We start from the raw sequence: 21,483 nt of genomic DNA on the forward strand, positions 1-21,483 counted from the left end.
GATGTCTCGCTCCCAGGCAGACTAAATAACTTCTTTGCTCGATTTGAGGACAATACAGTGCCACTGACACTCAGCCATGCTCAAGGTCCTAAACGATATCTTAACCGCCATCGATAAGAAACATTACTGTGCAGCCGTATTCATTGATCTGGCCAAGGCTTTCGACTCTGTCAATCACCACATCCTCATCGGCAGACTCGACAGCCTTGGTTTCTCAAATAATTGCCTCGCCTGGTTCACCAACTACTTCTCTGATAGAGTTCAGTGTGTCAAATCGGAGGGACTGCTGTCCGGACGTCTGGCAGTCTCTATAGGGGTGCCACAGGGTTCAATTCTTGGACCGACTCTCTTCTCTGTATACATCAATGAGGTCGCTCTTGCTGCTGGTGAGTCTCTGATCCACCTCTACGCAGACGACACCATTCTGTATACTTCCGGCCCTTCTTTGGACACTGTGTTAACAACCCTCCAGGCAAGCTTCAATGCCATACAACTCTCCTTCCGTGGCCTCCAATTGCTCTTAAATACAAGTAAAACTAAATGCATGCTCTTCAACCGATCGCTACCTGCACCTACCCGCCTGTCCAATATCACTACTCTGGACGGCTCTGACTCTGAATACGTGGACAACTACAAATACTTAGGTGTCAAGTTAGACTGTAAACTCTCCTTCCAGACCCATATCAAACATCTCCAATCCAAATTTAAATCTAGAATTGGCTTTCTATTTCGCAACAAAGCATCCTTCACTATTGCTGCCAAACATACCCTTGTAAAACTGACCATCCTACCAATCCTCAACTTTGGCGATGTCATTTACAAAATAGCCTCCAATACCCTACTCAACAAATTGGATGCAGTCTATCACAGTGCAATCCGTTTTGTCACCAAAGCCCCATATACTACCCACCATTGCGACCTGTACGCTCTCGTTGGCTGGCCCTCGCTTCATACTCGTCGCCAAACCCACTGGCTCCATGTCATCTACAAGACCCTGCTAGGTAAAGTCCCCCCTTATCTCAGCTCGCTGGTCACCATAGCATCTCCCACCTGTAGCACACGCTCCAGCAGGTATATCTCTCTAGTCACCCCCAAAACCAATTATTTCTTTGGCCGCCTCTCCTTCCAGTTCTCTGCTGCCAATGACTGGAACGAACTACAAAAATCTCTGAAACTGGAAACACTTATCTCCCTCACTAGCTTTAAGCACCAACTGTCAGAGCAGCTCACAGATTACTGCACCTGTACATAGCCCACCTATAATTTAGCCCAAACAACTACCTCTTTCCCAACTGTATTTAATTAATTAATTTATTTTGCTCCTTTGCACCCCATTATTTTTATTTCTACTTTGCACATTCTTCCATTGCAAAACTACCATTCCAGTGTTTTACTTGCTATATTGTATTTACCTTGCCACCATGGCCTTTTTTGCCTTTCTTCCCTTCTCACCTCATTTGCTCACATTGTATATAGACTTGTTTATACTGTATTATTGACTGTATGTTTGTTTTACTCCATGTGTAACTCTGTGTCGTTGTATCTGTCGAACTGCTTTGCTTTATCTTGGCCAGGTCGCAATTGTAAATGAGAACTTGTTCTCAACTTGCCTACCTGGTTAAATAAAGGTAAAATAAATAAATAAAAAAAACACTGCCCGCTACCAAAACCTGCTGGACTCTCCTGCAGCAGACGTGAGTGAAACATTTAAACGTGTTAACCCTCGCAAGGCTGCAGGCCAAGACGGTATCCCCAGCCACGTCCTCAGAGCATGCGCAGAACCAGCTGGTCGGTGTGTTTACGGACATATTCAATCAATCCTTATCCCAGTCCCACATGCTTCAAGAGGGTCACTTTGTGCATATTGTCCAATAAGGCTGTGATGGTGTCCGAGTTCTCATCGAACCAATCCTGATATTTGCCTCATTTTCAGACGGTAACGTTGGTGCGTATGCACTGAGAAGAGTAGCATAACACATTTTGGCTAGGGGGGGGGCACGAGTCATGGGTCTTTCACATATGCCGACAGGTGTTTCGGTGAGACTGGGTAAAGTCTGTTCTTAATTGCCAGTCCCAGAGGGTAACCTTTCCAGAAGAAGGTGTAGCCCCCCCCCCCCCCCCCCTTTCAGGGAATATTCATCCAGTACTCGGTCTCACTCACGGCAGCAATCCACACACCACACACCACACACACTCAACACACCACACAACACGCCACACACACTCACAGCCTCCATTTGGCAAATCAGATCATAATTCTATCCTCCTGATTCCTGCTTACAAGCTAAAACTCAAACAGGAAGTACCAGTGACACGTTCAATACAGAAGGGGTCTGATGTGGCGGATGCTAAACTACTGGACTGTTTCGCTAGCACAGACTGGAATTTGTTCCGGGATTCATCTGATGGCATTGAGAAGTACACCACACCGCACCGGTTTCTTGAATAAATAAGTGCATCGATGATGTTGCCCCACAGTGACCATAAGGACATATCCCAACCAGAAGCCATTGATTACAGGCAACATGCAGCCGCTTTCAAGGAGCGGGACACTAATCCGGAGGATTCTAAGAAACCTATACGACCTACGACCTCTGGCAAGCCATCAAACAGACAAAACATCAATACAGGACTAAGACGCTCGATGGATGTGGCAGGGCTTGCAAACTATCATGGATTACAAAGATAAACCCAGCCGTGAGCTACCCGGTGAAGCCAACCTACTAGATGAGCTAAATGCCTTCTGAACTGTGTGATCTCGCTCTCCGAAGCTAAGACCTTTAAAAATGATATCATTCACGTCAGTGCCTCTTCCCCCTCAGGATGCTGAAAAGACTTGGGCCCTCAGATCCTCAAAAAGTTCTACAGCTGCCCCATTGAGAGCATCTTGGCTGGCTGGCTGGCTGCATCACTGCTTGGTACGGCAACTGCAAGGCACCCGACCACAAGGCACAACAGAGGGTGGTGAGTAGGGCCCAGTACCAAGGACCTTTATAACAGGCGGTGTCAGAGGAAGGTCCCAAAAAGGGTCAAAGACCCCAGTCACCTAAACCATAGACGGTTCTAAAGTTCTATCGGCAACAGGACCGTGAATCGCTTCTACCCTCAAGCCATAAGACTGCTAGACAAGACTGCTAAATAGCTAATCAAATCCCAGACTACCTGCATTGAGCTTTTTTTCCACTACTCTCTTCACACATACTGGACTCTACCCACACACTCACACATACTGGACTCTACCCACACACTCACACATACTGGACTCTACCCACACACTCACACATACTGGACTCTACCCACACACTCACACATACTGGACTCTACCCACACACTCACACATACTGGACTCTACCCACACACTCACACATACTGGACTCTACCCACACACTCACACATACTGGACTCTACCCACACACTCACACATACTGGACTCTACCCACACACTCACACATACTGGACTCTACCCACACACTCACACATACTGGACTCTACCCACACACTCACACATACTGGACTCTACCCACACACTCACACATACTGGACTCTACCCACACACTCACACATACTGGACTCTACCCACACACTCACACATACTGGACTCTACCCATACACGCACACATACTCTACTGACACCCACACTACATACGCCACTACATACACCACTTCACAAACACACACACATGTAGCGTGCGCACACATGCATACACATGCATACTTGACAATCTGACTTTACATAATATAATACATAGAAAACAAGATGGCACTGGAGAAGAAGGCTGACATTTTACGTGTTCCTATCCAATTGTGTTTTTTGTTTGTTCTGGACATCAGTTGCAAGTTCAAATCCCAGAGCTGACAAGGTACAAATCTGTCATTCTGCCCCTGAACAGGCAGTTAACCCACTGTTCCTAGGCCGTCATTGAAAATAAGAATTTGTTCTTAACTGACTTGCCTAGTTAAATAAAGAAATTCTATCCTGCAATATAAATTCTAAACTGCTTCACGGAGTCGCGGCTGAAAGACGACATTATCAACATACATCTGGCTGGTTATACGTTGTACCTGCAGGATAGAACAGCGGCATCTGGTAAGACAAGGGGTGGCGGTCTATGTATTTTGTAAACAACAGCTGGTGCACGATATCTAAGGAAGTCTCGAGGTTATGCTCGCATGAGGTAGAGTATCTCATGATAAGCTGTAGACCACACTACCTACCTAGAGAGTTTTCATCTATATTTTTCATAGCTGTCTATTTACCACCACAGATCGATGCTGGCACTAAGACCGCACTCAATGAGCTGTATAAGGCCATAAGCAAACAGGAAAACGCTCATCCAGAGGTGGCGCTCCTAGTGGCCGGGGACTTTAATGCAGGAAAACATAAATCCGATTTACCTAATTTCAATCAGCTTGTTAAATGTGCAACCAGAGGGGAAAGAAACTCTAGACCACCTTTACTCCACACACAGAGACGCATACAAAGCTCTCCCTCTCCCCCCATTTGGCCAATCTGACCATAATTCTCTCCTCCTGATTCCTGCTTACAAGTAAAAAGTAAAGCAAGAAGTACCAGTGACTCGCTCAATACGGAGGTGGTCAGATGCCGCGGATGCTACGCTACAGGACTGTTTTGCAGCACAGACAGGAATATGTTCCTGGATTCATCCAATGGCATTGAGGAGTTTACCACCTCAGTCATCGGATTCATCAATAAGTGCATCGACGACGACGTCCCCACAGTGACTGTACGTACATATACCAACCAGAAGCCATGGATTACAGGCAACATCCGCACCAAGCTAAAGGCTAGAGCTGCTGCTTTCAAGGAACGGGACACTAATCCGGACGCTTATAAGAAATCCCTCTATGCCCTCCAACGAACCATCAAACAAGCAAAGGGTCAATACAGGACTAAGATTGAATCCTACTACACCGGCTCCGACACTCGTCGGATGTGGCAGGGCTTGTAAACCATTACAGACTACAAAGAGAAGCACAGCCGAGAGCTGCCCAGTGACATGAGCCTACCAGACAAGCTAAACTACTTCTGAAACATGCATGAGAGCACCAGCTGTTCCAGAAGACTGTGTGATCACGCTCTCCGCAGCCGATATGAGTAAGACCTTTAAACAGGTCAACATTCACAAGGCCGCAGGGCCAGATGGATTACCAGGACGTGTACTGCGCTGACAAACTGGCAAGTGTCTTCACTGACGTTTTCAACCTGTCCCTGTCTGGGTCTGTAATTACAAAATGTTTTAAGCAGACCACCATAGTCCCTGTGCCCAAGAACACTAACGTAACCCCTGTATCTAGCCATGTTATTACCTGGTACTTCCTGTATATAGCCATGTTATTACCTGGTACTTCCTGTATATAGCCATGTGATTTTCTGGTACTCCCTGTATATAGCCATGTTATTACCTTGTACTCCCTGTATCTAGCCATGTTATTACCTGGTACTTCCTGGCTGACTGGCTGGCTGACTGGCTGGCTGGCTGGCTGGCTGACTGGCTGGCTGACTGGCCTACTGACCGGCTGGCTGTCTGACTGGCTGGCTGGCTGGCTGGCTGGCTGGCTGACTGGCTGACTGACTGGCTGACTGAATGGCTGGCTGGCTGGCTGGCTGACTGGCTGACTGGCTGACTGGCTGGCTGACTGGCTGACTGGTTGACTGGCTGACTGCATAGCCACATCTCTGTGTTCTCATTATTGTTCATATCAAATCAAATTGTATTGGTCACATACACATGGTCAGCAGATGTTATTGGTCACATGGTCAGCAGATGTTATTGGTCACATGGTTAGCAGATGTTATTGGTCACATGGTCAGCAGATGTTATTGGTCACATGGTCAGCAGATGTTATTGGTCACATGGTCAGCAGATGTTATTGGTCACATGGTCAGCAGATGTTATTGGTCACATGGTTAGCAGATGTTATTGGTCACATGGTTAGCAGTTGTTATTGATCACATGGTTAGCAGATGTTATTGCGGGTGTAGAGAAATGCTTGTGCTTCTAGCTCCAACAGTGCAGTAATATCTAACAAGTAATCTCTAACAAATTACACAACATAAACCCAATACACACAAATCTAAGTAGGAATCAATTAAGACTATATACATATATGGACGAACGATGTCAGAGCGGAACGGACTAAGATACAGTAGAATAGTATAGAATACAGTATATACATATGAGATGAGTAATGCATAGACTAAGATACAGTAGAATAGTATAGAATACAGTATATACATATGAGATGAGTAATGCCAGATGTGTAAACATTATTAAAGAGACATTATTAAGTGACTAGTGTTCCATTCCTTAAAGTGGCCAGTGATTCCTAGTCTGTCTAGAGGCTGCAGCCTCTAATGTTAAAGTGGCCAGTGATTCCTAGTCTGTCTAGAGGCTGCAGCCTCTAATGTTAAAGTGGCCAGTGATTCCTAGTCTGTCTAGAGGCTGCAGCCTCTAATGTTAAAGTGGCCAGTGATTCCTAGTCTGTCTAGAGGCTGCAGCCTCTAATGTTAAAGTGGCCAGTGATTCCTAGTCTGTCTAGAGGCTGCAGCCTCTAATGTTAAAGTGGCCAGTGATTCCTAGTCTGTCTAGAGGCTGCAGCCTCTAATGTTAAAGTGGCCAGTGATTCCTAGTCTGTCTATAGGCTGCAGCCTCTAATGTTAAAGTGGCCAGTAATTCCTAGTCTGTCTATAGGCTGCAGCCTCTAATGTTAAAGTGGCCAGTGATTCCTAGTCTGTCTATAGGCTGCAGCCTCTAATGTTAAAGTGGCCAGTGATTCCTAGTCTGTCTATAGGCTGCAGCCTCTAATGTTTATTACATCCAATTTTTACATTATTAAAGTGGCTAGAGATTGAGTCAGTATGTTGGCAGCAGCCACTCAATGTTAGTGGTGGCTGTTTAACAGTCTGATGGCCTTGAGATAGAAGCTGTTTTTCAGTCTCTCGGTCCCAGCTTTGATGCACCTGTACTGACCTCGCCTTCTGGATGGTAGCGGGGTGAACAGGCAGTGGCTCGGGTGGTTGTTGTCCTTGATGATCTTTTTGTTATTAGTTATTCAATATTTACTGAATATGTTCTATTGCAGAAGATTATATTTTAATTTAACATACTTTAGAACTTTACTTAGAATTATTTTCATTTAATTTTTAGACTGCAATTATTGTTATTAATCATTGTTTGAAATTTAGTATGTACATTTAGTATGTCTCAAATTACAAAGAAGATTTTTTTAAAATGGCACGTCTTCGTTCCAACTGGTACCCTTAGAAGCCAAAGGGTTCTGCTCGGAAGTAGTGCACTACATAGGGAATAGGGAGCCATGTGGTACCCTAAAACTGCCCTTCCTTGTTTTTTTGTCTTCAAACAGGTGCAGTTGGCATAGCGACGGTGAACCGTTGTCTGGACGCGGCGAAGGCGTGTAACGTGGACGAGACGTGTCAGAAGCTCCGTACGGAATACGTCTCGGCCTGCATCCAGCCGTCGGCCCGCTCAGGCCCCTGTAACAGAGCCAGGTGTGACAAGGCTCTCAGGAAGTTCTTCGACCGGGTCCCTCCTGACTACACCCACCAGCTGCTGTTCTGCCCCTGCACAGGTAGGAGAGGGGGGTGGCAGGTGTATGTGTGTGTGTATATATATACAGTGCCTTGCGAAAGTATTCGGCCCCCTTGAACTTTGCGACCTTTTGCCACATTTCAGGCTTCAAACATAAAGATATAAAACTGTATTTTTTTGTGAAGAATCAACAACAAGTGGGACACAATCATGAAGTGGAACGACATTTATTGGATATTTCAACAGTGAAAATGTGTTCTTTGGAGTGATGAATCACGCTTCACCATCTGGCACCCCTGGAGAATGCTACCCCAATGCATATTGCCAAATGTAAAGTTTGGTGGAGGAGGAATAATGGTCTGGGGATGTTTTTCATGGTTCGGACCCCTTAGTTCCTGTGAAGGGAAATCATAACACTACAGCATGCAATGACATTCTAGAATAATCTGTGCTTCCAACTTTGGGGCAACAGTTTGAGCTCTGACCTCAACCCCATCAAACACCTTTGGGATGGAACGCAGACTGGAAGCCAGGCTAATGGCGGAGATGGCTGCCATTTTACGGAAAATTGTGCTACTGTGTGTGTTTTATTGTGTAATTTGTAACTTATTTATGTTACTGCCACCATCTCTTTATGAACAAAAAAGAGCTTTTGAATATCAGAACAGCGATTCCTCACCTCAAATTGGACAAAGATTTGTTTCTTTAATAACGAGTAGGACGTACTTCAGACACCCGACAAGGCCCAAATCATTCGCATGAAGAAGAGACAGAGATATCTGGGACGTAGTTCGGGGGGGGAGCCTTGTAAGGATCCGACAGCGAGTGGGTAAACTGCCTCTACCATGAGTCCTATTAGCCAACGTACAATCATTGGATAACAAAATAGACGAGCTACGATCACGAATATCATATATACCAACGGGATATTAAAAACTGTAATGTCTTATGTTTCACCAAAGGCTGAACGACGACATGGATAACATTCAGCTAGCGGGATACACGCTGCACCGATAGAGCCGAGGGAGGGTCTATGTATATTTGCTCGCCTGAGGTAGAGTATCTCATGATAAGCTGCTGACCACACTATTTACCAAGAGAGTTTTCATCTGTATTTTATTACTCGTAGCCGTCTATCTACCACCACAAACCAATGCTGGCACTAAGGCTGCACTCAACCAGCTGTATACGGCCGTAAGCAAACAGGAAAACTCTCATCCAGAGGCGGCGCTCCTAGTGGCCGGGGACTTTAATGCAGGAAACTTAAATGTAATAATAATTTCTACCAGCATGCTAAATGTGCAAAAAGGGGATAAAAAAACTCTAGAGCACCTTTACTCCACACACAGAGACGCGTACAAAGCTCTCCCTCGCCCGCCATTTGGCAAATCTGACCATAATTCTATCCTCGTGATTCCTGCTTATAAGAATAAACTAAAGCAGGAAGCACCCATGTCAATTAAGAAGTGGTCAGATGACGCAGATGCTAAGCTACAGGTAATCCTGAAAAGGTAATCAAATGGCTACTATCATCATCCCCCCAACGCAACAATGTTCCAACATCTAGTGGAAAGCCTTCCCAGAAGAGTGGAGGCTGTTATAGCAGCAATGTTCCAACATCTAGTGGAACGCCTTCCCAGAAGAGTGGAGGCTGTTATAGCAACAATGTTCCAACAACTAGTGGAAAGCCTTCCCAGAAGAGTGGAGGCTGTTATAGCAACCACGTTCCAACATCTAGTGGAAAGCCTTCCCAGAAGAGTGGAGGCTGTTATAGCAACCACGTTCCAACATCTAGTGGAAAGCCTTCCCAGAAGGCCCAACTCCATTTTAATTCCCATGATTTTGGAATGAGATGTTCAACGAGCAGGTGTCCACATACTTTTGGTTATGTAGTGTATATATGTGATGAAACGGGTGCTCAGAAAAGAGAGAGAGAGTTTAAACATAACCCTGTACTGTCCAGACACGGCGTGCACTGAGAGACGGAGACAGACCATCGTACCAGCCTGCTCCTATGAAGACAAAGACAAACCCAACTGTCTGGCTGCACTGCGACTCTGCAGGGCTGACTACGTCTGCAGGTAGGGGTGGTTGTGGGTGTCTGTGGGTGTGTGTCTGAGTGTTTTCTCTCCCTGTCTCTCTCCCTGTCTCTCTCCCTCTCTCTCTCTCTCTGTCTCTCTCTCTGTCTCTCTGTCTCTCTCCCTGTCTCTCTCTTCTCTCTCTCTCTCTCTCTCCCTGTCTCTCTCCCTGTCTCTCTCTCTCTCTCCTCTGACAGAACAGTCTGTCTCCTCTCTCTCCTCTCTCTGTCTCTCCTCCGACAGAACAGTCTGTCTCCTCTCTCTCAATTCAATTCAAAATACTTTATTGGCATTGGAAACATATGCAAGCAAATAGAATAGACAATAAACAAAAGGCAAATAAACAATTGAAACATTGGTAAACATTACACTCACAAATGTTTTTAGAGAATATAGACATTTCAAATGTTACATTATTGACTTTGTTGTGCAAGTAGTTGACGTATGAAAGGGAAGATAAATAAACAGATAAATATACAGTGAAGAAGTTTGTGAACCCTTTGGAAATACCTGGAGTTCTTTATTGAACACACCTTGTAAACATTCACTGTGCATTGTGGGAAAAGTATGTGAACCCTTGGATTTAATAACTGGTTGACCCTCCTTTGGCAGCAATCATCTCAACCAAACGTTTTCTCTGTAGTTACGGATCAGACCTGCACGACGGTCAGGAGGAATCTTGGACCATTCCTCTTTACGAAACTGTTTCAGTTCAGCAATATTCTTGGGATGTCTGATGTGAACCGGTCTCTTGAGGTCATGCCACAGCATCTCAATCGGGTTGAGGTCAGGACTCTGACTGGGCCACTCCAGAAGGCATATTTTTTTTCTGTTGAAACAATTATGTTGTTCATTTACTTCTGTGTTTTGGGTCGTTGTCCTGTTGCATCGCCCAACTTCTGTTGAACTTCAATTGGCGGACAGATAGCCTAACATTCTCCTGCAAAATGTCTTGATAAACTTGGGAATGGATTTTTCCATCAATGATAGCAAGCTGTTGTCATGACGTTGGCCTGGGGGATGGGTTTATGACAGTCATAAATACCTCTTCCCCCCTTTTTCCTCTCTCTACTCTACTGATGTTACATTTGGTTAACATAGAGATTCTGGGAACATCAGAAGGTGGGGGGAAATGAACTATATTCTGGTATTCCGACCAATTGAACATATGCGGTGGTACTTAATGAATATGATGTCAGTTCGGTTGTCATCTGAGACATTCTCATCAATGATAAGATGACATAAACTCTACAGTGGAAAGTCTACACATCAGAGTTATCGGATTCACATGGAATTGTTGTTCAATTTAAATGTTTGAATATGAAATGTTTCGTGATGGGATGAAATGTGATTTTAGCTTCTAAAATGTGTGATGTGGGTTTTCATAAGTTAGGGCTGCTCACTCAGTGGCCTGCCTCTGTGAAGGGAAATGGGATATAAAACTTTTCAAACACGCCCTCCTCTCCCTTCCTATATAAGCCCTTGACGACAACATAACTTCCTGTTCCGAGGATATGATGGCAATGGTCCTATGTCAGAATGGTTCAGAATGAAGCCAACATCAGCATGAGCTTTGGTTGCGAATGGTATGAACTTTGAACTCTTATTCACTACAGAAGTGATACCTCCTAGCTGTTGAGTTAGCGACTGCAGCTGCAAACGCATGTTAGGAAGGAACAGACAGAGTATCCCGTCTATTACCCAATGATGTTACTACAACGTATCAAATTGACAACCAGAGACATTCTTCAAAGGACAAAGGACTCGGTTTGGCAACACGGCCTTCCATCTACCACCAACCTACCGAAGCGCAGCTCAGAGTAAATATTTATTGCATTTTCCTTTTCCAAATGGGCGGTAGTTTAGAATGCATAAGATACTGTACATACAATAGCACAGCTTCACCCTTTGTTTCTCAGTCTTCCCGCTCCTTCACTCAAACTCAGCTCCTTTTCTTTTGTGTAACAAGCTGTCATATCTGTTCCGCCCACTAGGGACGTTTTCCTTTATGACGTAATTTGTAATCAAGTTATGATTTAATTATGTGTATGTGTAATTCTGTGTGATTAGTTAGGTATTTAGTAAATACATGATTAAACCCAATTTTGTATTGCTGATTCAAATTGTTAGCCAGGGTTCGTGAAGATAACCAAGAATTTACAACTTTCAGATGAGACTGAATTAAGATGAAGATTAATGTTGACTGCTATGGATGTAAAATATTACTAGGTATTTAAGAGTTTATTCGGAAGATAACAGCTCTATAAATATTATTTTGTGGTGCTCCACTCTCTAGATAATTTCATTTACAGGATTATCTCAATCAGGTAATATTAATTACGGAGAAATTATTTTATGGAATATTACTTAATCCGGCATAGCCAAAGACACGACACTGTCCAGGCCCTGAGGCAGCAGAGCAGCCCCAAACCATGATGCTCCCTCCACCATACTTTACAGTTGGTTTTGGTGTTCTGTGCTGTGCATTTTGTTCTCCACACATATTATTGTGTGTACTTTCCAAACAACTGATCTTTAGTTTCATCTGTCCACATAATATTTTGCCAGTAGCGCTGTGGAACATCCAGGGGCTCTTTTACAAACTTCAGACGTGCAGCAATGGTTTTTTTTGGACAGCAGTGGCTTCTTCCGTGGTGTCCTCCCATGAACACCATTCTTGTTTGGTGTTTTTACGTATCGTAGACTCATCAACAGAGATGTTAGCATGTTCCAGAGATTTCTGTAAGTCTTTAGCTGACACTCTAAGATTCTTCTTAAACTCATAGAGCATTATGTGCTGTGCTCTTACAGTCATCTTTACAGGACAGCCACTCCTAGAGAGAGTAGCTATAAATTAACTTTCTCCATTCATAGACAGTTTGCCTTACCTTACATCAAGGCTTTTAGAGATACTTTTGTAACCCTTTTAAGCTTTATGCAAGTCAACAATTCTTAATCTTTGGTCTTCTGAGATTTCTTGTACGAGGCATGGTTCACATCAGGCAATGTGTGAATAGCAAACTCAAATTTTGTAAGTGTTTTTTTATATTTCAGGACAGCTCTAACCAACATCTCCAATCTCATCTCATTGATTGGACTGCAGGTTAGCTGACTCCTGACTCCAATTAGCTTTTTGGAAAAGTCATTAGCCTAGGGGGATCACATACTTTTTCCAACCTACACTGTGAATATTAAAATTATGTATTCAATATAGATAAGAAAAATACAATATTTTGAGTGTTATTAGTTTAAGCACACTGTGTTTGTCTATCGTGATCAGATCAAATTTGACGACCAATTTATGCAGAAATCCAGGTAAAAAAAAAGGGTTCACATACTTTTTCTTGTAGGTTGCATTTACAATGTTGTATTCATTGGTTGCCCTTTTCTTGTGGCAATGGGCCACAAATCTTGCTGCTGTGATGCACACTACAATATTTTGCCCAATAGATATGGGAGTTTATCAAAATTGGGTTTATTTTCAAATTCTTTGTGGATCTGTGTAATCTGAGGGAAATACGTCTCTCTAATATGGTCATACATTGGGCAGGAGGTTAGGAAGGGCAGCTCCGTTTCCACCTCATTTTGTGGGCAGTGAGCACATAGCCTGTCTTCTCTTGAGAGCCAGGTCTGTCTACGGCGGCCTTTCTCAATAGCAAGGCTCTGCTCACTGAGTCTGTACATAGTCAAAGCTTTCTTTAAGTTTGGGTCAATCACAGGGGTCAGGTATTCTGCCAATGTGTACTCTCTGTTTAGGGCCAAATAGCATTCTAGTTTGCTCTGTTTTTTTGTTGATTCTTTCCAGTGTATGAAATAGTTTTTAGCGTTCTTATAATTTGGTTGGGTCTAATTGTGTTGCTGTCCTGGGGCTCTGTGGAGTCTGTTTGTGTTTGCGAACAGAGCCCCAGGACCAACTTGCTTAGGGGGCTCTTCTCCAGGTTCATCTCTCTGTAGGTGATGGCTTTGTTATAGAAGGTTTGGGAATCGCTTCCTTTAAGGTGGTTGTAGAATTTAACGGCTCTTTCCTGGATTTTCGGGTAAAATTCTGCTATGCATTGTTTGTTTGTTTGCATTGTACAATAAGGATATTTTAGCAGAACTCTGCATGCATCTCATTTGGGTTATTGTCCCATTCTTGGTTGGTGAGCGGACCCCAGACCTCACAATCATAAAGGGCAATGGGTTCTATAACTGATTCAAGTATTTTTTTAGCCAGATCCTAATTGGTATGTCAAATTTTATGTTCCTTTTGATGGCAGAGACAAGGTAAGAAGGGCCTTCTACCAGATTGTTCACAGCTTTGTGGAAGTTACCTGTGGCGCTGATGTTTAGGCCAAAGTACAGGTATATAATGTTATATGTTTTCCCCCTAACACCACTTTCCATCAATGTGTATGGCATCATGCCAAATTGAGTCTAAAGCTTTTTTGAAATCAACAAAGCACGAGAAGACTTTGCCTTTGTTTTGGTTGGCTTGTTAGTCATTTAGGGTGCGCAGGGTGAATACATGGTCTGTCGTATGGTAATTTGGTAAAAAGCCAATTTGACATTTGCTCAGTACATTGTTCTAACTGAGGAATTGTATGAGTCTGCTGTTAATGATAATGCAGAGGATTTTCCCAAGGTTACTGTTGACACATATCCCACGATAGTTATTGGGGTGAAATTTGTCTCCACTTTTGTGGATTGGGGTGATCAGTCCTTGGTTCCAAATATTGGGGAAGATGCCAGAACTAAGGATAATGTTGAAGAGTTTAAGAATAGCCTATTTTGAATTTGTGGTCTGTATATTTTATAATTTCATTTAGGATACCATCAACACCACAGGCCTTTTTGGGTTGGAGGGTTTGTATTTTGTCCTGTAGTTCATCATGTAATTGGATAGTCCGCTGTGTTCTGGTAGTCTTTAATAGTTGATTCTAAGATTTGTGAATTATCATGTACTTGTTTTTTCTCTTGGTTCTTTGTTATGCATGTCCAAAAGGTTGGAGAAGAGAACTCTTCGTGTTGTTTGTTTTGTGTTTTCCAATTTTCCCAGAAATTAATTGATTCTATGGATCAACTGTTTTCTGTCGTGCTGTTCCTTCTTTTTTCCCTAGTGTATTTCTGTTTTAGTGATTCACCATAGTAAAGGAGTAGGCTCAGCTTTTATGGGTCTCTGTGTTTTTGGTTGGATAGATTTCCTTCTGAGGTTTTTACATTCTTCATCAAACCATTTTTCATTGTTCTTATTTGTCTTAGGTTTTATAACAGAATTTAAATGTGATATGTTAGCTGGATAGGTCAATTCTCTCTCCTCTGACAGAAACACAAGTCTCTCTCTCTTTCTCTCTCTCTCTCCTCTGACAGAAACACAAGTCTCTCTCTCTCTCTCTCCTCTGACAGAACAGTCTCTCTAGTCTCTCTCTCTTTCTCTCTCTCCTCTGACAGCAACACAGTCTCTCTCCTCTCTCTCTTTCTCTCTCTCCTCTGACAAGCAACAGTCTCTCTCTTTCTTTCTTTCTCTCTCTCCTCTGACAGCAACACAGTCTCTCTCCTCTCTCTCTTTCTCTCTCTCCTCTGAAAGAACATAGGCTCCAGTGTTTAATCTAGTACCTCTTCAGATGTCAGGAAGACAAAAGTTATATGTCACGCCGATCGATCAGGCATTACTCTGCTGCGCCAGGCCACTGTGTGTGTCGATCAGGCATTACTCTGCTGCCCCAGACCACTGTGTGCGCGTGTGTGTGTGTATGATTCTGCACGTTCTAGAGGGATGAATGGCCCAAAGGCCCTGGGTTAGAGGGATGAATAGACTAAAAGCCCTGTGTTAGAGGGATGAAGGGACCAAAGGCCCTGTTCTAGAGGGATGAAGGGACCAAAGACCCTGTTCTAGAGGGATGAAGGGACCAAAGGCCCTGGGTTAGAGGGATGAAGGGACCAAAGGCCCTGGGTTGGAGGGATGAAGGGACCAATGGCCCTGTTCTAGAGGGATGAAGGGACCAAAGGCCCTGTTCTAGAGGGATGAAGGGACCAAAGACCCTGTTCTAGAGGGATGAAGGGACCAAAGGCCCTGGGTTAGAGGGATGAATAGATTAAAAGCCCTGGGTTAGAGGGATGAAGGGACCAAAGGCCCTGTTCTAGAGGGATGAAGGGACCAAAGACCCTGTTCTAGAGGGATGAAGGGACCAAAGGCCCTGGGTTAGAGGGATGAAGGGACCAAAGGCCCTGGGTTAGAGGGATGAAGGGACCAAAGGCCCTGGGTTAGAGGGATGAAGGGACCAAAGGCCCTGTTCTGGAGGGATGAAGGGACCAAAGGCCCTGGGTTAGAGGGATGAAGGGACCAAAGGCCCTGTTCTAGAGGGATGAAGGGACCAAAGGCCCTGGGTTAGAGGGATGAAGGAACCAAAGGCCCTGGGTTAGAGGAATGAATGGACAAAAAGCCCTGTTCTAGAGGGATGAAGGGACCAAAGGCCCTGGGTTAGAGGGATGAAGGGACCAAAGGCCCTGTGTTAGAGGGATGAAGGGACCAAAGACCCTGTTCTAGAGGGATGAAGGGACCAAAGGCCCTGGGTTAGAGGGATGAAGGGACCAAAGGCCCTGGGTTGGAGGGATGAAGGGACCAACGGCCCTGTTCTAGAGGGATGAAGGGACCAAAGGCCCTGTTCTAGAGGGATGAAGGGACCAAAGGCCCTGGGTTAGAGGGATGAAGGGAACAAAGGCCCTGTTCTAGAGGGATGAAGGGACCAAAGGCCCTGGGTTAGAGGGATGAAGGAACCAAAGGCCCTGGGTTAGAGGAATGAATGGACAAAAAGCCCTGTTCTAGAGGGATGAAGGGACCAAAGGCCCTGGGTTAGAGGGATGAAGGGACCAAAGGCTCTGGGTTAGAGGGATGAAGGGACCAAAGGCCCTGGGTTAGAGGGATGAAGGGACCAAAGGCTCTGGGTTAGAGGGATGAAGGGACCAAAGGCCCTGGGTTAGAGGGATGAAGGGACCAACGGCCCTGTTCTAGAGGGATGAAGGGACCAAAGGCCCTGTTATAGAGGGATGAAGGGACCAAAGGCCCTGGGTTAGAGGGATGAAGGGACCAAAGTCCCTGTTCTAGAGGGATGAAGGGACCAAAGGCCCTGGGTTAGAGGGATGAAGGAACCAAAGGCCCTGGGTTAGAGGAATGAATGGACAAAAAGCCCTGTTCTAGAGGGATGAAGGGACCAAAGGCCATGGGTTAGAGGGATGAAGGGACCAAAGGCTCTGGGTTAGAGGGATGAAGGGTCCAAAGGACCTGGATTATAGGGATGAAGGGACCAAAGGCTCTGGGTTAGAGGGATGAAGGGACCAAAGGCCCTGGGTTAGAGGGATGAAGGGACCAAAGGCGCTGTTCTAGAGGGATGAAGGGACCAAAGGCGCTGTTCTAGAGGGATGAAGGGACCAAAGGCCCTGTTCTAGAGGGATGAAGGGACCAAAGGCCCTGTTCTAGAGGGATGAAGGGACCAAAAGCCCTGGGTTAGAGGGATGAAGGGACCAAAGGCCCTGTTCTAGAGGGATGAAGGGACCAAAGGCCCTGTTCTAGAGGGATGAAGGGACCAAAGGCCCTGTTCTAGAGGGATGAAGGGACCAAAGGCCCTGGATTAGAGGGATGAAGGGACCAAAGGCCCTGGGTTACAGGGATGAAGGGACCAACGGCCCTATCCTAGAGGGATGAAGGGACAAATCGGCCCTGTTCTAGAGGGATGAAGGGACCAAAGGCCCTGTTCTAGAGGGATGAAGGGACCAAAGGCCCTTAGTTAGAGGGATGAAGGGACCAAAAGGCCCTGTTCTAGAGGGATGAATGGACCAAAGGCCCTGGGTTAGAGGGATGAAGGAACCAAAGGCCCTGGGTTAGAGGAATGAATGGACAAAAAGCCCTGTTCTAGAGGGATGAAGGGACCAAAGGCCCTGTTCTAGAGGGATGAAGGGACAAATCGGCCCTGTTCTAGAGGGATGAAGGGACCAAAGGCCCTGTTCTAGAGGGATGAATGGACCAAAGGCCCTGGGTTAGAGGGATGAAGGGACCAAAGGCCCTGTTCTAGAGGGATGAAGGGACCAAAGGCCCTGAGTTAGAGGGATGAAGGGACCAAAGGCTCTGGGTTAGAGGGATGAAGGGACCAAAGGCTCTGGGTTAGAGGGATGAAGGGACCAAAGGCCCTGTTCTAGAGGGATGAAGGGACCAAAGGCGCTGTTCTAGAGGGATGTAAGGACCAAAGGCCCTGTTCTAGAGGGATGAAGAGACCAAAGACCCTGTTCTAGAGGGATGAAGGGACCAAAGGCCCTGGGTTAGAGGGATGAAGGGACCAAAGGCCCTGTTCTAGAGGGATGAAGGGACCAAAGGCCCTGGGTTAGAGGGATGAAGGGACCAAAGGCCCTGTTCTAGTGGGATGAAGGGACCAAAGGCCCTGGGTTAGAGGGATGAAGGAACCAAAGGCCCTGGGTTAGAGGAATGAATGTACAAAAAGCCTTGTTCTAGAGGGATGAAGGGACCAAAGGCCCTGGGTTAGAGGGATGAAGGGACCAAAGGCTCTGGGTTAGAGGGATGAAGGGACCAAAGGCCCTGGGTTAGAGGGATGAAGGGACAAAAGGCTCTGGGTTAGAGGGATGAAGGGACCAAAGGCCCTGGGTTAGAGGGATGAAGGGACAAAAGGCCCTGTTCTAGAAGGATGAAAGGGACCAAAGGCCCTGGGTTAGAGGGATGAAGGGACCAAAGGCCCTGTTCTAGAGGGATGAAGGGACCAAAGGCCCTGGGTTAGAGGGATGAAGGAACCAAAGGCCCTGGGTTAGAGGAATGAATGGACAAAAAGCCCTGTTCTAGAGGGATGAAGGGACCAAATTCCCTGGGTTAGAGGGATGAAGGGACCAAAGGCTCTGCGTTAGAGGGATGATGGGACCAAAGGCCCTGGGTTAGAGGGATGAAGGGACCAAAGGCTCTGGGTTAGAGGGATGAAGGGACCTAAGGCGCTGTTCTAGGGGGATGAAGGGACCAAAGGCCCTGTTTTAGAGGGATGAAGGGACCAAAGGCCCTGTTCTAGAGGGATGAAGGGACCAAAAGCCCTGGGTTAGAGGGATGAAGGGACCAAAGGCCCTGTTCTAGAGGGATGAAGGGACCAAAGGCCCTGTTCTAGAGGGATGAAGGGACCAAAGGCCCTGTTCTAGAGGGATGAAGGGACCAAAGGCGCTGTTCTAGAGGGATGAAGGGACCAAAGGCCCTGTTCTAGAGGGATGAAGGGACCAAAGGCCCTGGGTTAGAGGGATGAAGGGACCAAAGGCCCTGGGTTAGAGGGATGAAGGGACCAACGGCCCTATCCTAGAGGGATGAAGGGACAAATCGGCCCTGTTCTAGAGGGATGAAGGGACCAAATGCCCTTAGTTAGAGGGATGAAGGGACCAAAAGGCCCTGTTCTAGAGGGATGAATGGACCAAAGGCCCTGGGTTAGAGGGATGAAGGAACCAAAGGCCCTGGGTTAGAGGAATGAATGGACAAAAAGCACTGTTCTAGAGGGATGAAGGGACCAAAGGCCCTGTTCTAGAGGGATGAAGGGACAAATCGGCCCTGTTCTAGAGGGATGAAGGGACCAAAGGCCCTGTTCTTTTTTTTATTTTTTTTTATTTCACCTTTATTTAACCAGGTAGGCTAGTTGAGAACAAGTTCTCATTTGCAACTGCGACCTGGCCAAGATAAAGCATAGCAGTATGAGCAGACAACACAGAGTTACACATGGAGTAAACAATTAACAAGTCAATAACACAGTAGAAAACAAAGGGGGAGTCTATATACAATGTGTGCAAAAGGCATGAGGTAGGCGAATAATTACAATTTTGCAGATTAACACTGGAGTGATAAATGATCAGATGGTCATGTACAGGTAGAGATATTGGTGTGCAAAAGAGCAGAAAAATAAATAAATAAAAACAGTATGGGATGAGGTAGGTGAAAATGGGTGGGCTATTTACCAATAGACTATGTACAGCTGCAGCGATCGGTTAGCTGCTCAGATAGCTGATGTTTGAAGTTGGTGAGGGAGATAAAAGTCTCCAACTTCAGCGATTTTTGCAATTCGTTCCAGTCACAGGCAGCAGAGTACTGGAACGAAAGGCGGCCAAATGAGGTGTTGGCTTTAGGGATGATCAGTGAGATACACCTGCTGGAGCGCGTGCTACGGGTGGGTGTTGCCATCGTGACCAGTGAGCTGAGATAAGGCGGAGCTTTACCTAGCATGGACTTGTAGATAACCTGGAGCCAGTGGGTCTGGCGACGAATATGTAGCGAGGGCCAGCCGACTAGAGCATACAAGTCGCAGTGGTGGGTGGTATAAGGTGCTTTAGTGACAAAACGGATGGCACTGTGATAGACTGCATCCAGTTTGCTGAGTAGAGTGTTGGAAGCCATTTTGTAGATGACATCGCCGAAGTCGAGGATCGGTAGGATAGTCAGTTTTACTAGGGTAAGCTTGGCGGCGTGAGTGAAGGAGGCTTTGTTGCGGAATAGAAAGCCGACTCTTGATTTGATTTTCGATTGGAGATGTTTGATATGAGTCTGGAAGGAGAGTTTGCAGTCTAGCCAGACACCTAGGTACTTATAGATGTCCACATATTCTAGGTCGGAACCATCCAGGGTGGTGATGCTAGGCGGGGATGCGGGTGCAGGCAGCGATCGGTTGAAAAGCATGCATTTGGTTTTACTAGCGTTTAAGAGCAGTCGGAGGCCACGGAAGGAGTGTTGTATGGCATTGAAGCTTGTTTGGAGGTTAGATAGCACAGTGTCCAATGACGGGCCGAAAGTATATAAAATGGTGTCGTCTGCGTAGAGGTGGATCAGGGAATCGCCCGCAGCAAGAGCAACATCATTGATGTATACAGAGAAAAGAGTCGGCCCGAGAATTGAACCCTGTGGCACCCCCATAGAGACTGCCAGAGGACCGGACAGCATGCCCTCCGATTTGACACACTGAACTCTGTCTGCAAAGTAATTGGTGAACCAGGCAAGGCAGTCATCCGAAAAACCGAGGCTACTGAGTCTGCCGATAAGAATATGGTGATTGACAGAGTCGAAAGCCTTGGCAAGGTCGATGAAGACGGCTGCACAGTACTGTCTTTTATCAATGGCGGTTATGATATCGTTTAGTACCTTGAGTGTGGCTGAGGTGCACCCGTGACCGGCTCGGAAACCAGATTGCACAGCGGAGAAGGTACAGTGGGATTCAAGATGGTCAGTGACCTGTTTGTTGACTTGGCTTTCGAAGACCTTAGATAGGCAGGGCAGGATGGATATAGGTCTGTAACAGTTTGGGTCCAGGGTGTCTCCCCCTTTGAAGAGGGGGATAACTGCGGCAGCTTTCCAATCCTTGGGGATCTCAGACGATATGAAAGAGAGGTTGAACAGGCTGGTAATAGGGGTTGCGACAATGGTGGCGGATAGTTTCAGAAATAGAGGGTCCAGATTGTCAAGCCCAGCTGATTTGTACGGGTCCAGGTTTTGCAGCTCTTTCAGAACATCTGCTATCTGGATTTGGGTAAAGGAGAACCTGGAGAGGCTTGGGCGAGGAGCAGCGGGGGGGGCGGGGCTGTAGGCCGAGGTTGAAGTAGCCAGGCGGAAGGCATGGCCAGCCGTTGAGAAATGCTCATTGAAGTTTTCGATAATCATGGATTTATCGGTGGTGACCGTGTTACCTAGCCTCAGTGCAGTGGGCAGCTGGGAGGAGGTGCTCTTGTTCTCCATTGACTTCACAGTGTCCCAGAACTTTTTGGAGTTGGAGCTACAGGATGCAAACTTCTGCCTGAAGAAGCTGGCCTTAGCTTTCCTGACTGACTGCGTGTATTGGTTC

The 21,483-nt window shown here is 46.0% G+C and overlaps 1 protein-coding gene across 1 annotated transcript in view; it reads left to right on the plus strand.

Annotated features, from left to right (window-relative positions):
* LOC110512895 (GDNF family receptor alpha-4-like) overlaps nucleotides 1-21,483 on the plus strand; it is a 222,093-nt gene that overhangs the window by 156,289 nt on the left and 44,321 nt on the right. Inside the window, exons 4-5 of the mRNA XM_090219340.1 lie at nucleotides 7,387-7,611; nucleotides 9,535-9,652. Coding sequence (XP_090075466.1) covers nucleotides 7,387-7,611; nucleotides 9,535-9,652 — 343 coding nt within the window. The remainder of the gene's footprint in view (nucleotides 1-7,386; nucleotides 7,612-9,534; nucleotides 9,653-21,483) is intronic.

This window comes from Oncorhynchus mykiss, chromosome 25 (genome assembly GCF_057628025.1).
Source record: "Oncorhynchus mykiss isolate SJ-2025 chromosome 25, ASM5762802v1, whole genome shotgun sequence".
In the NCBI taxonomy this organism is placed as follows: Eukaryota; Metazoa; Chordata; class Actinopteri; order Salmoniformes; family Salmonidae; genus Oncorhynchus; species Oncorhynchus mykiss.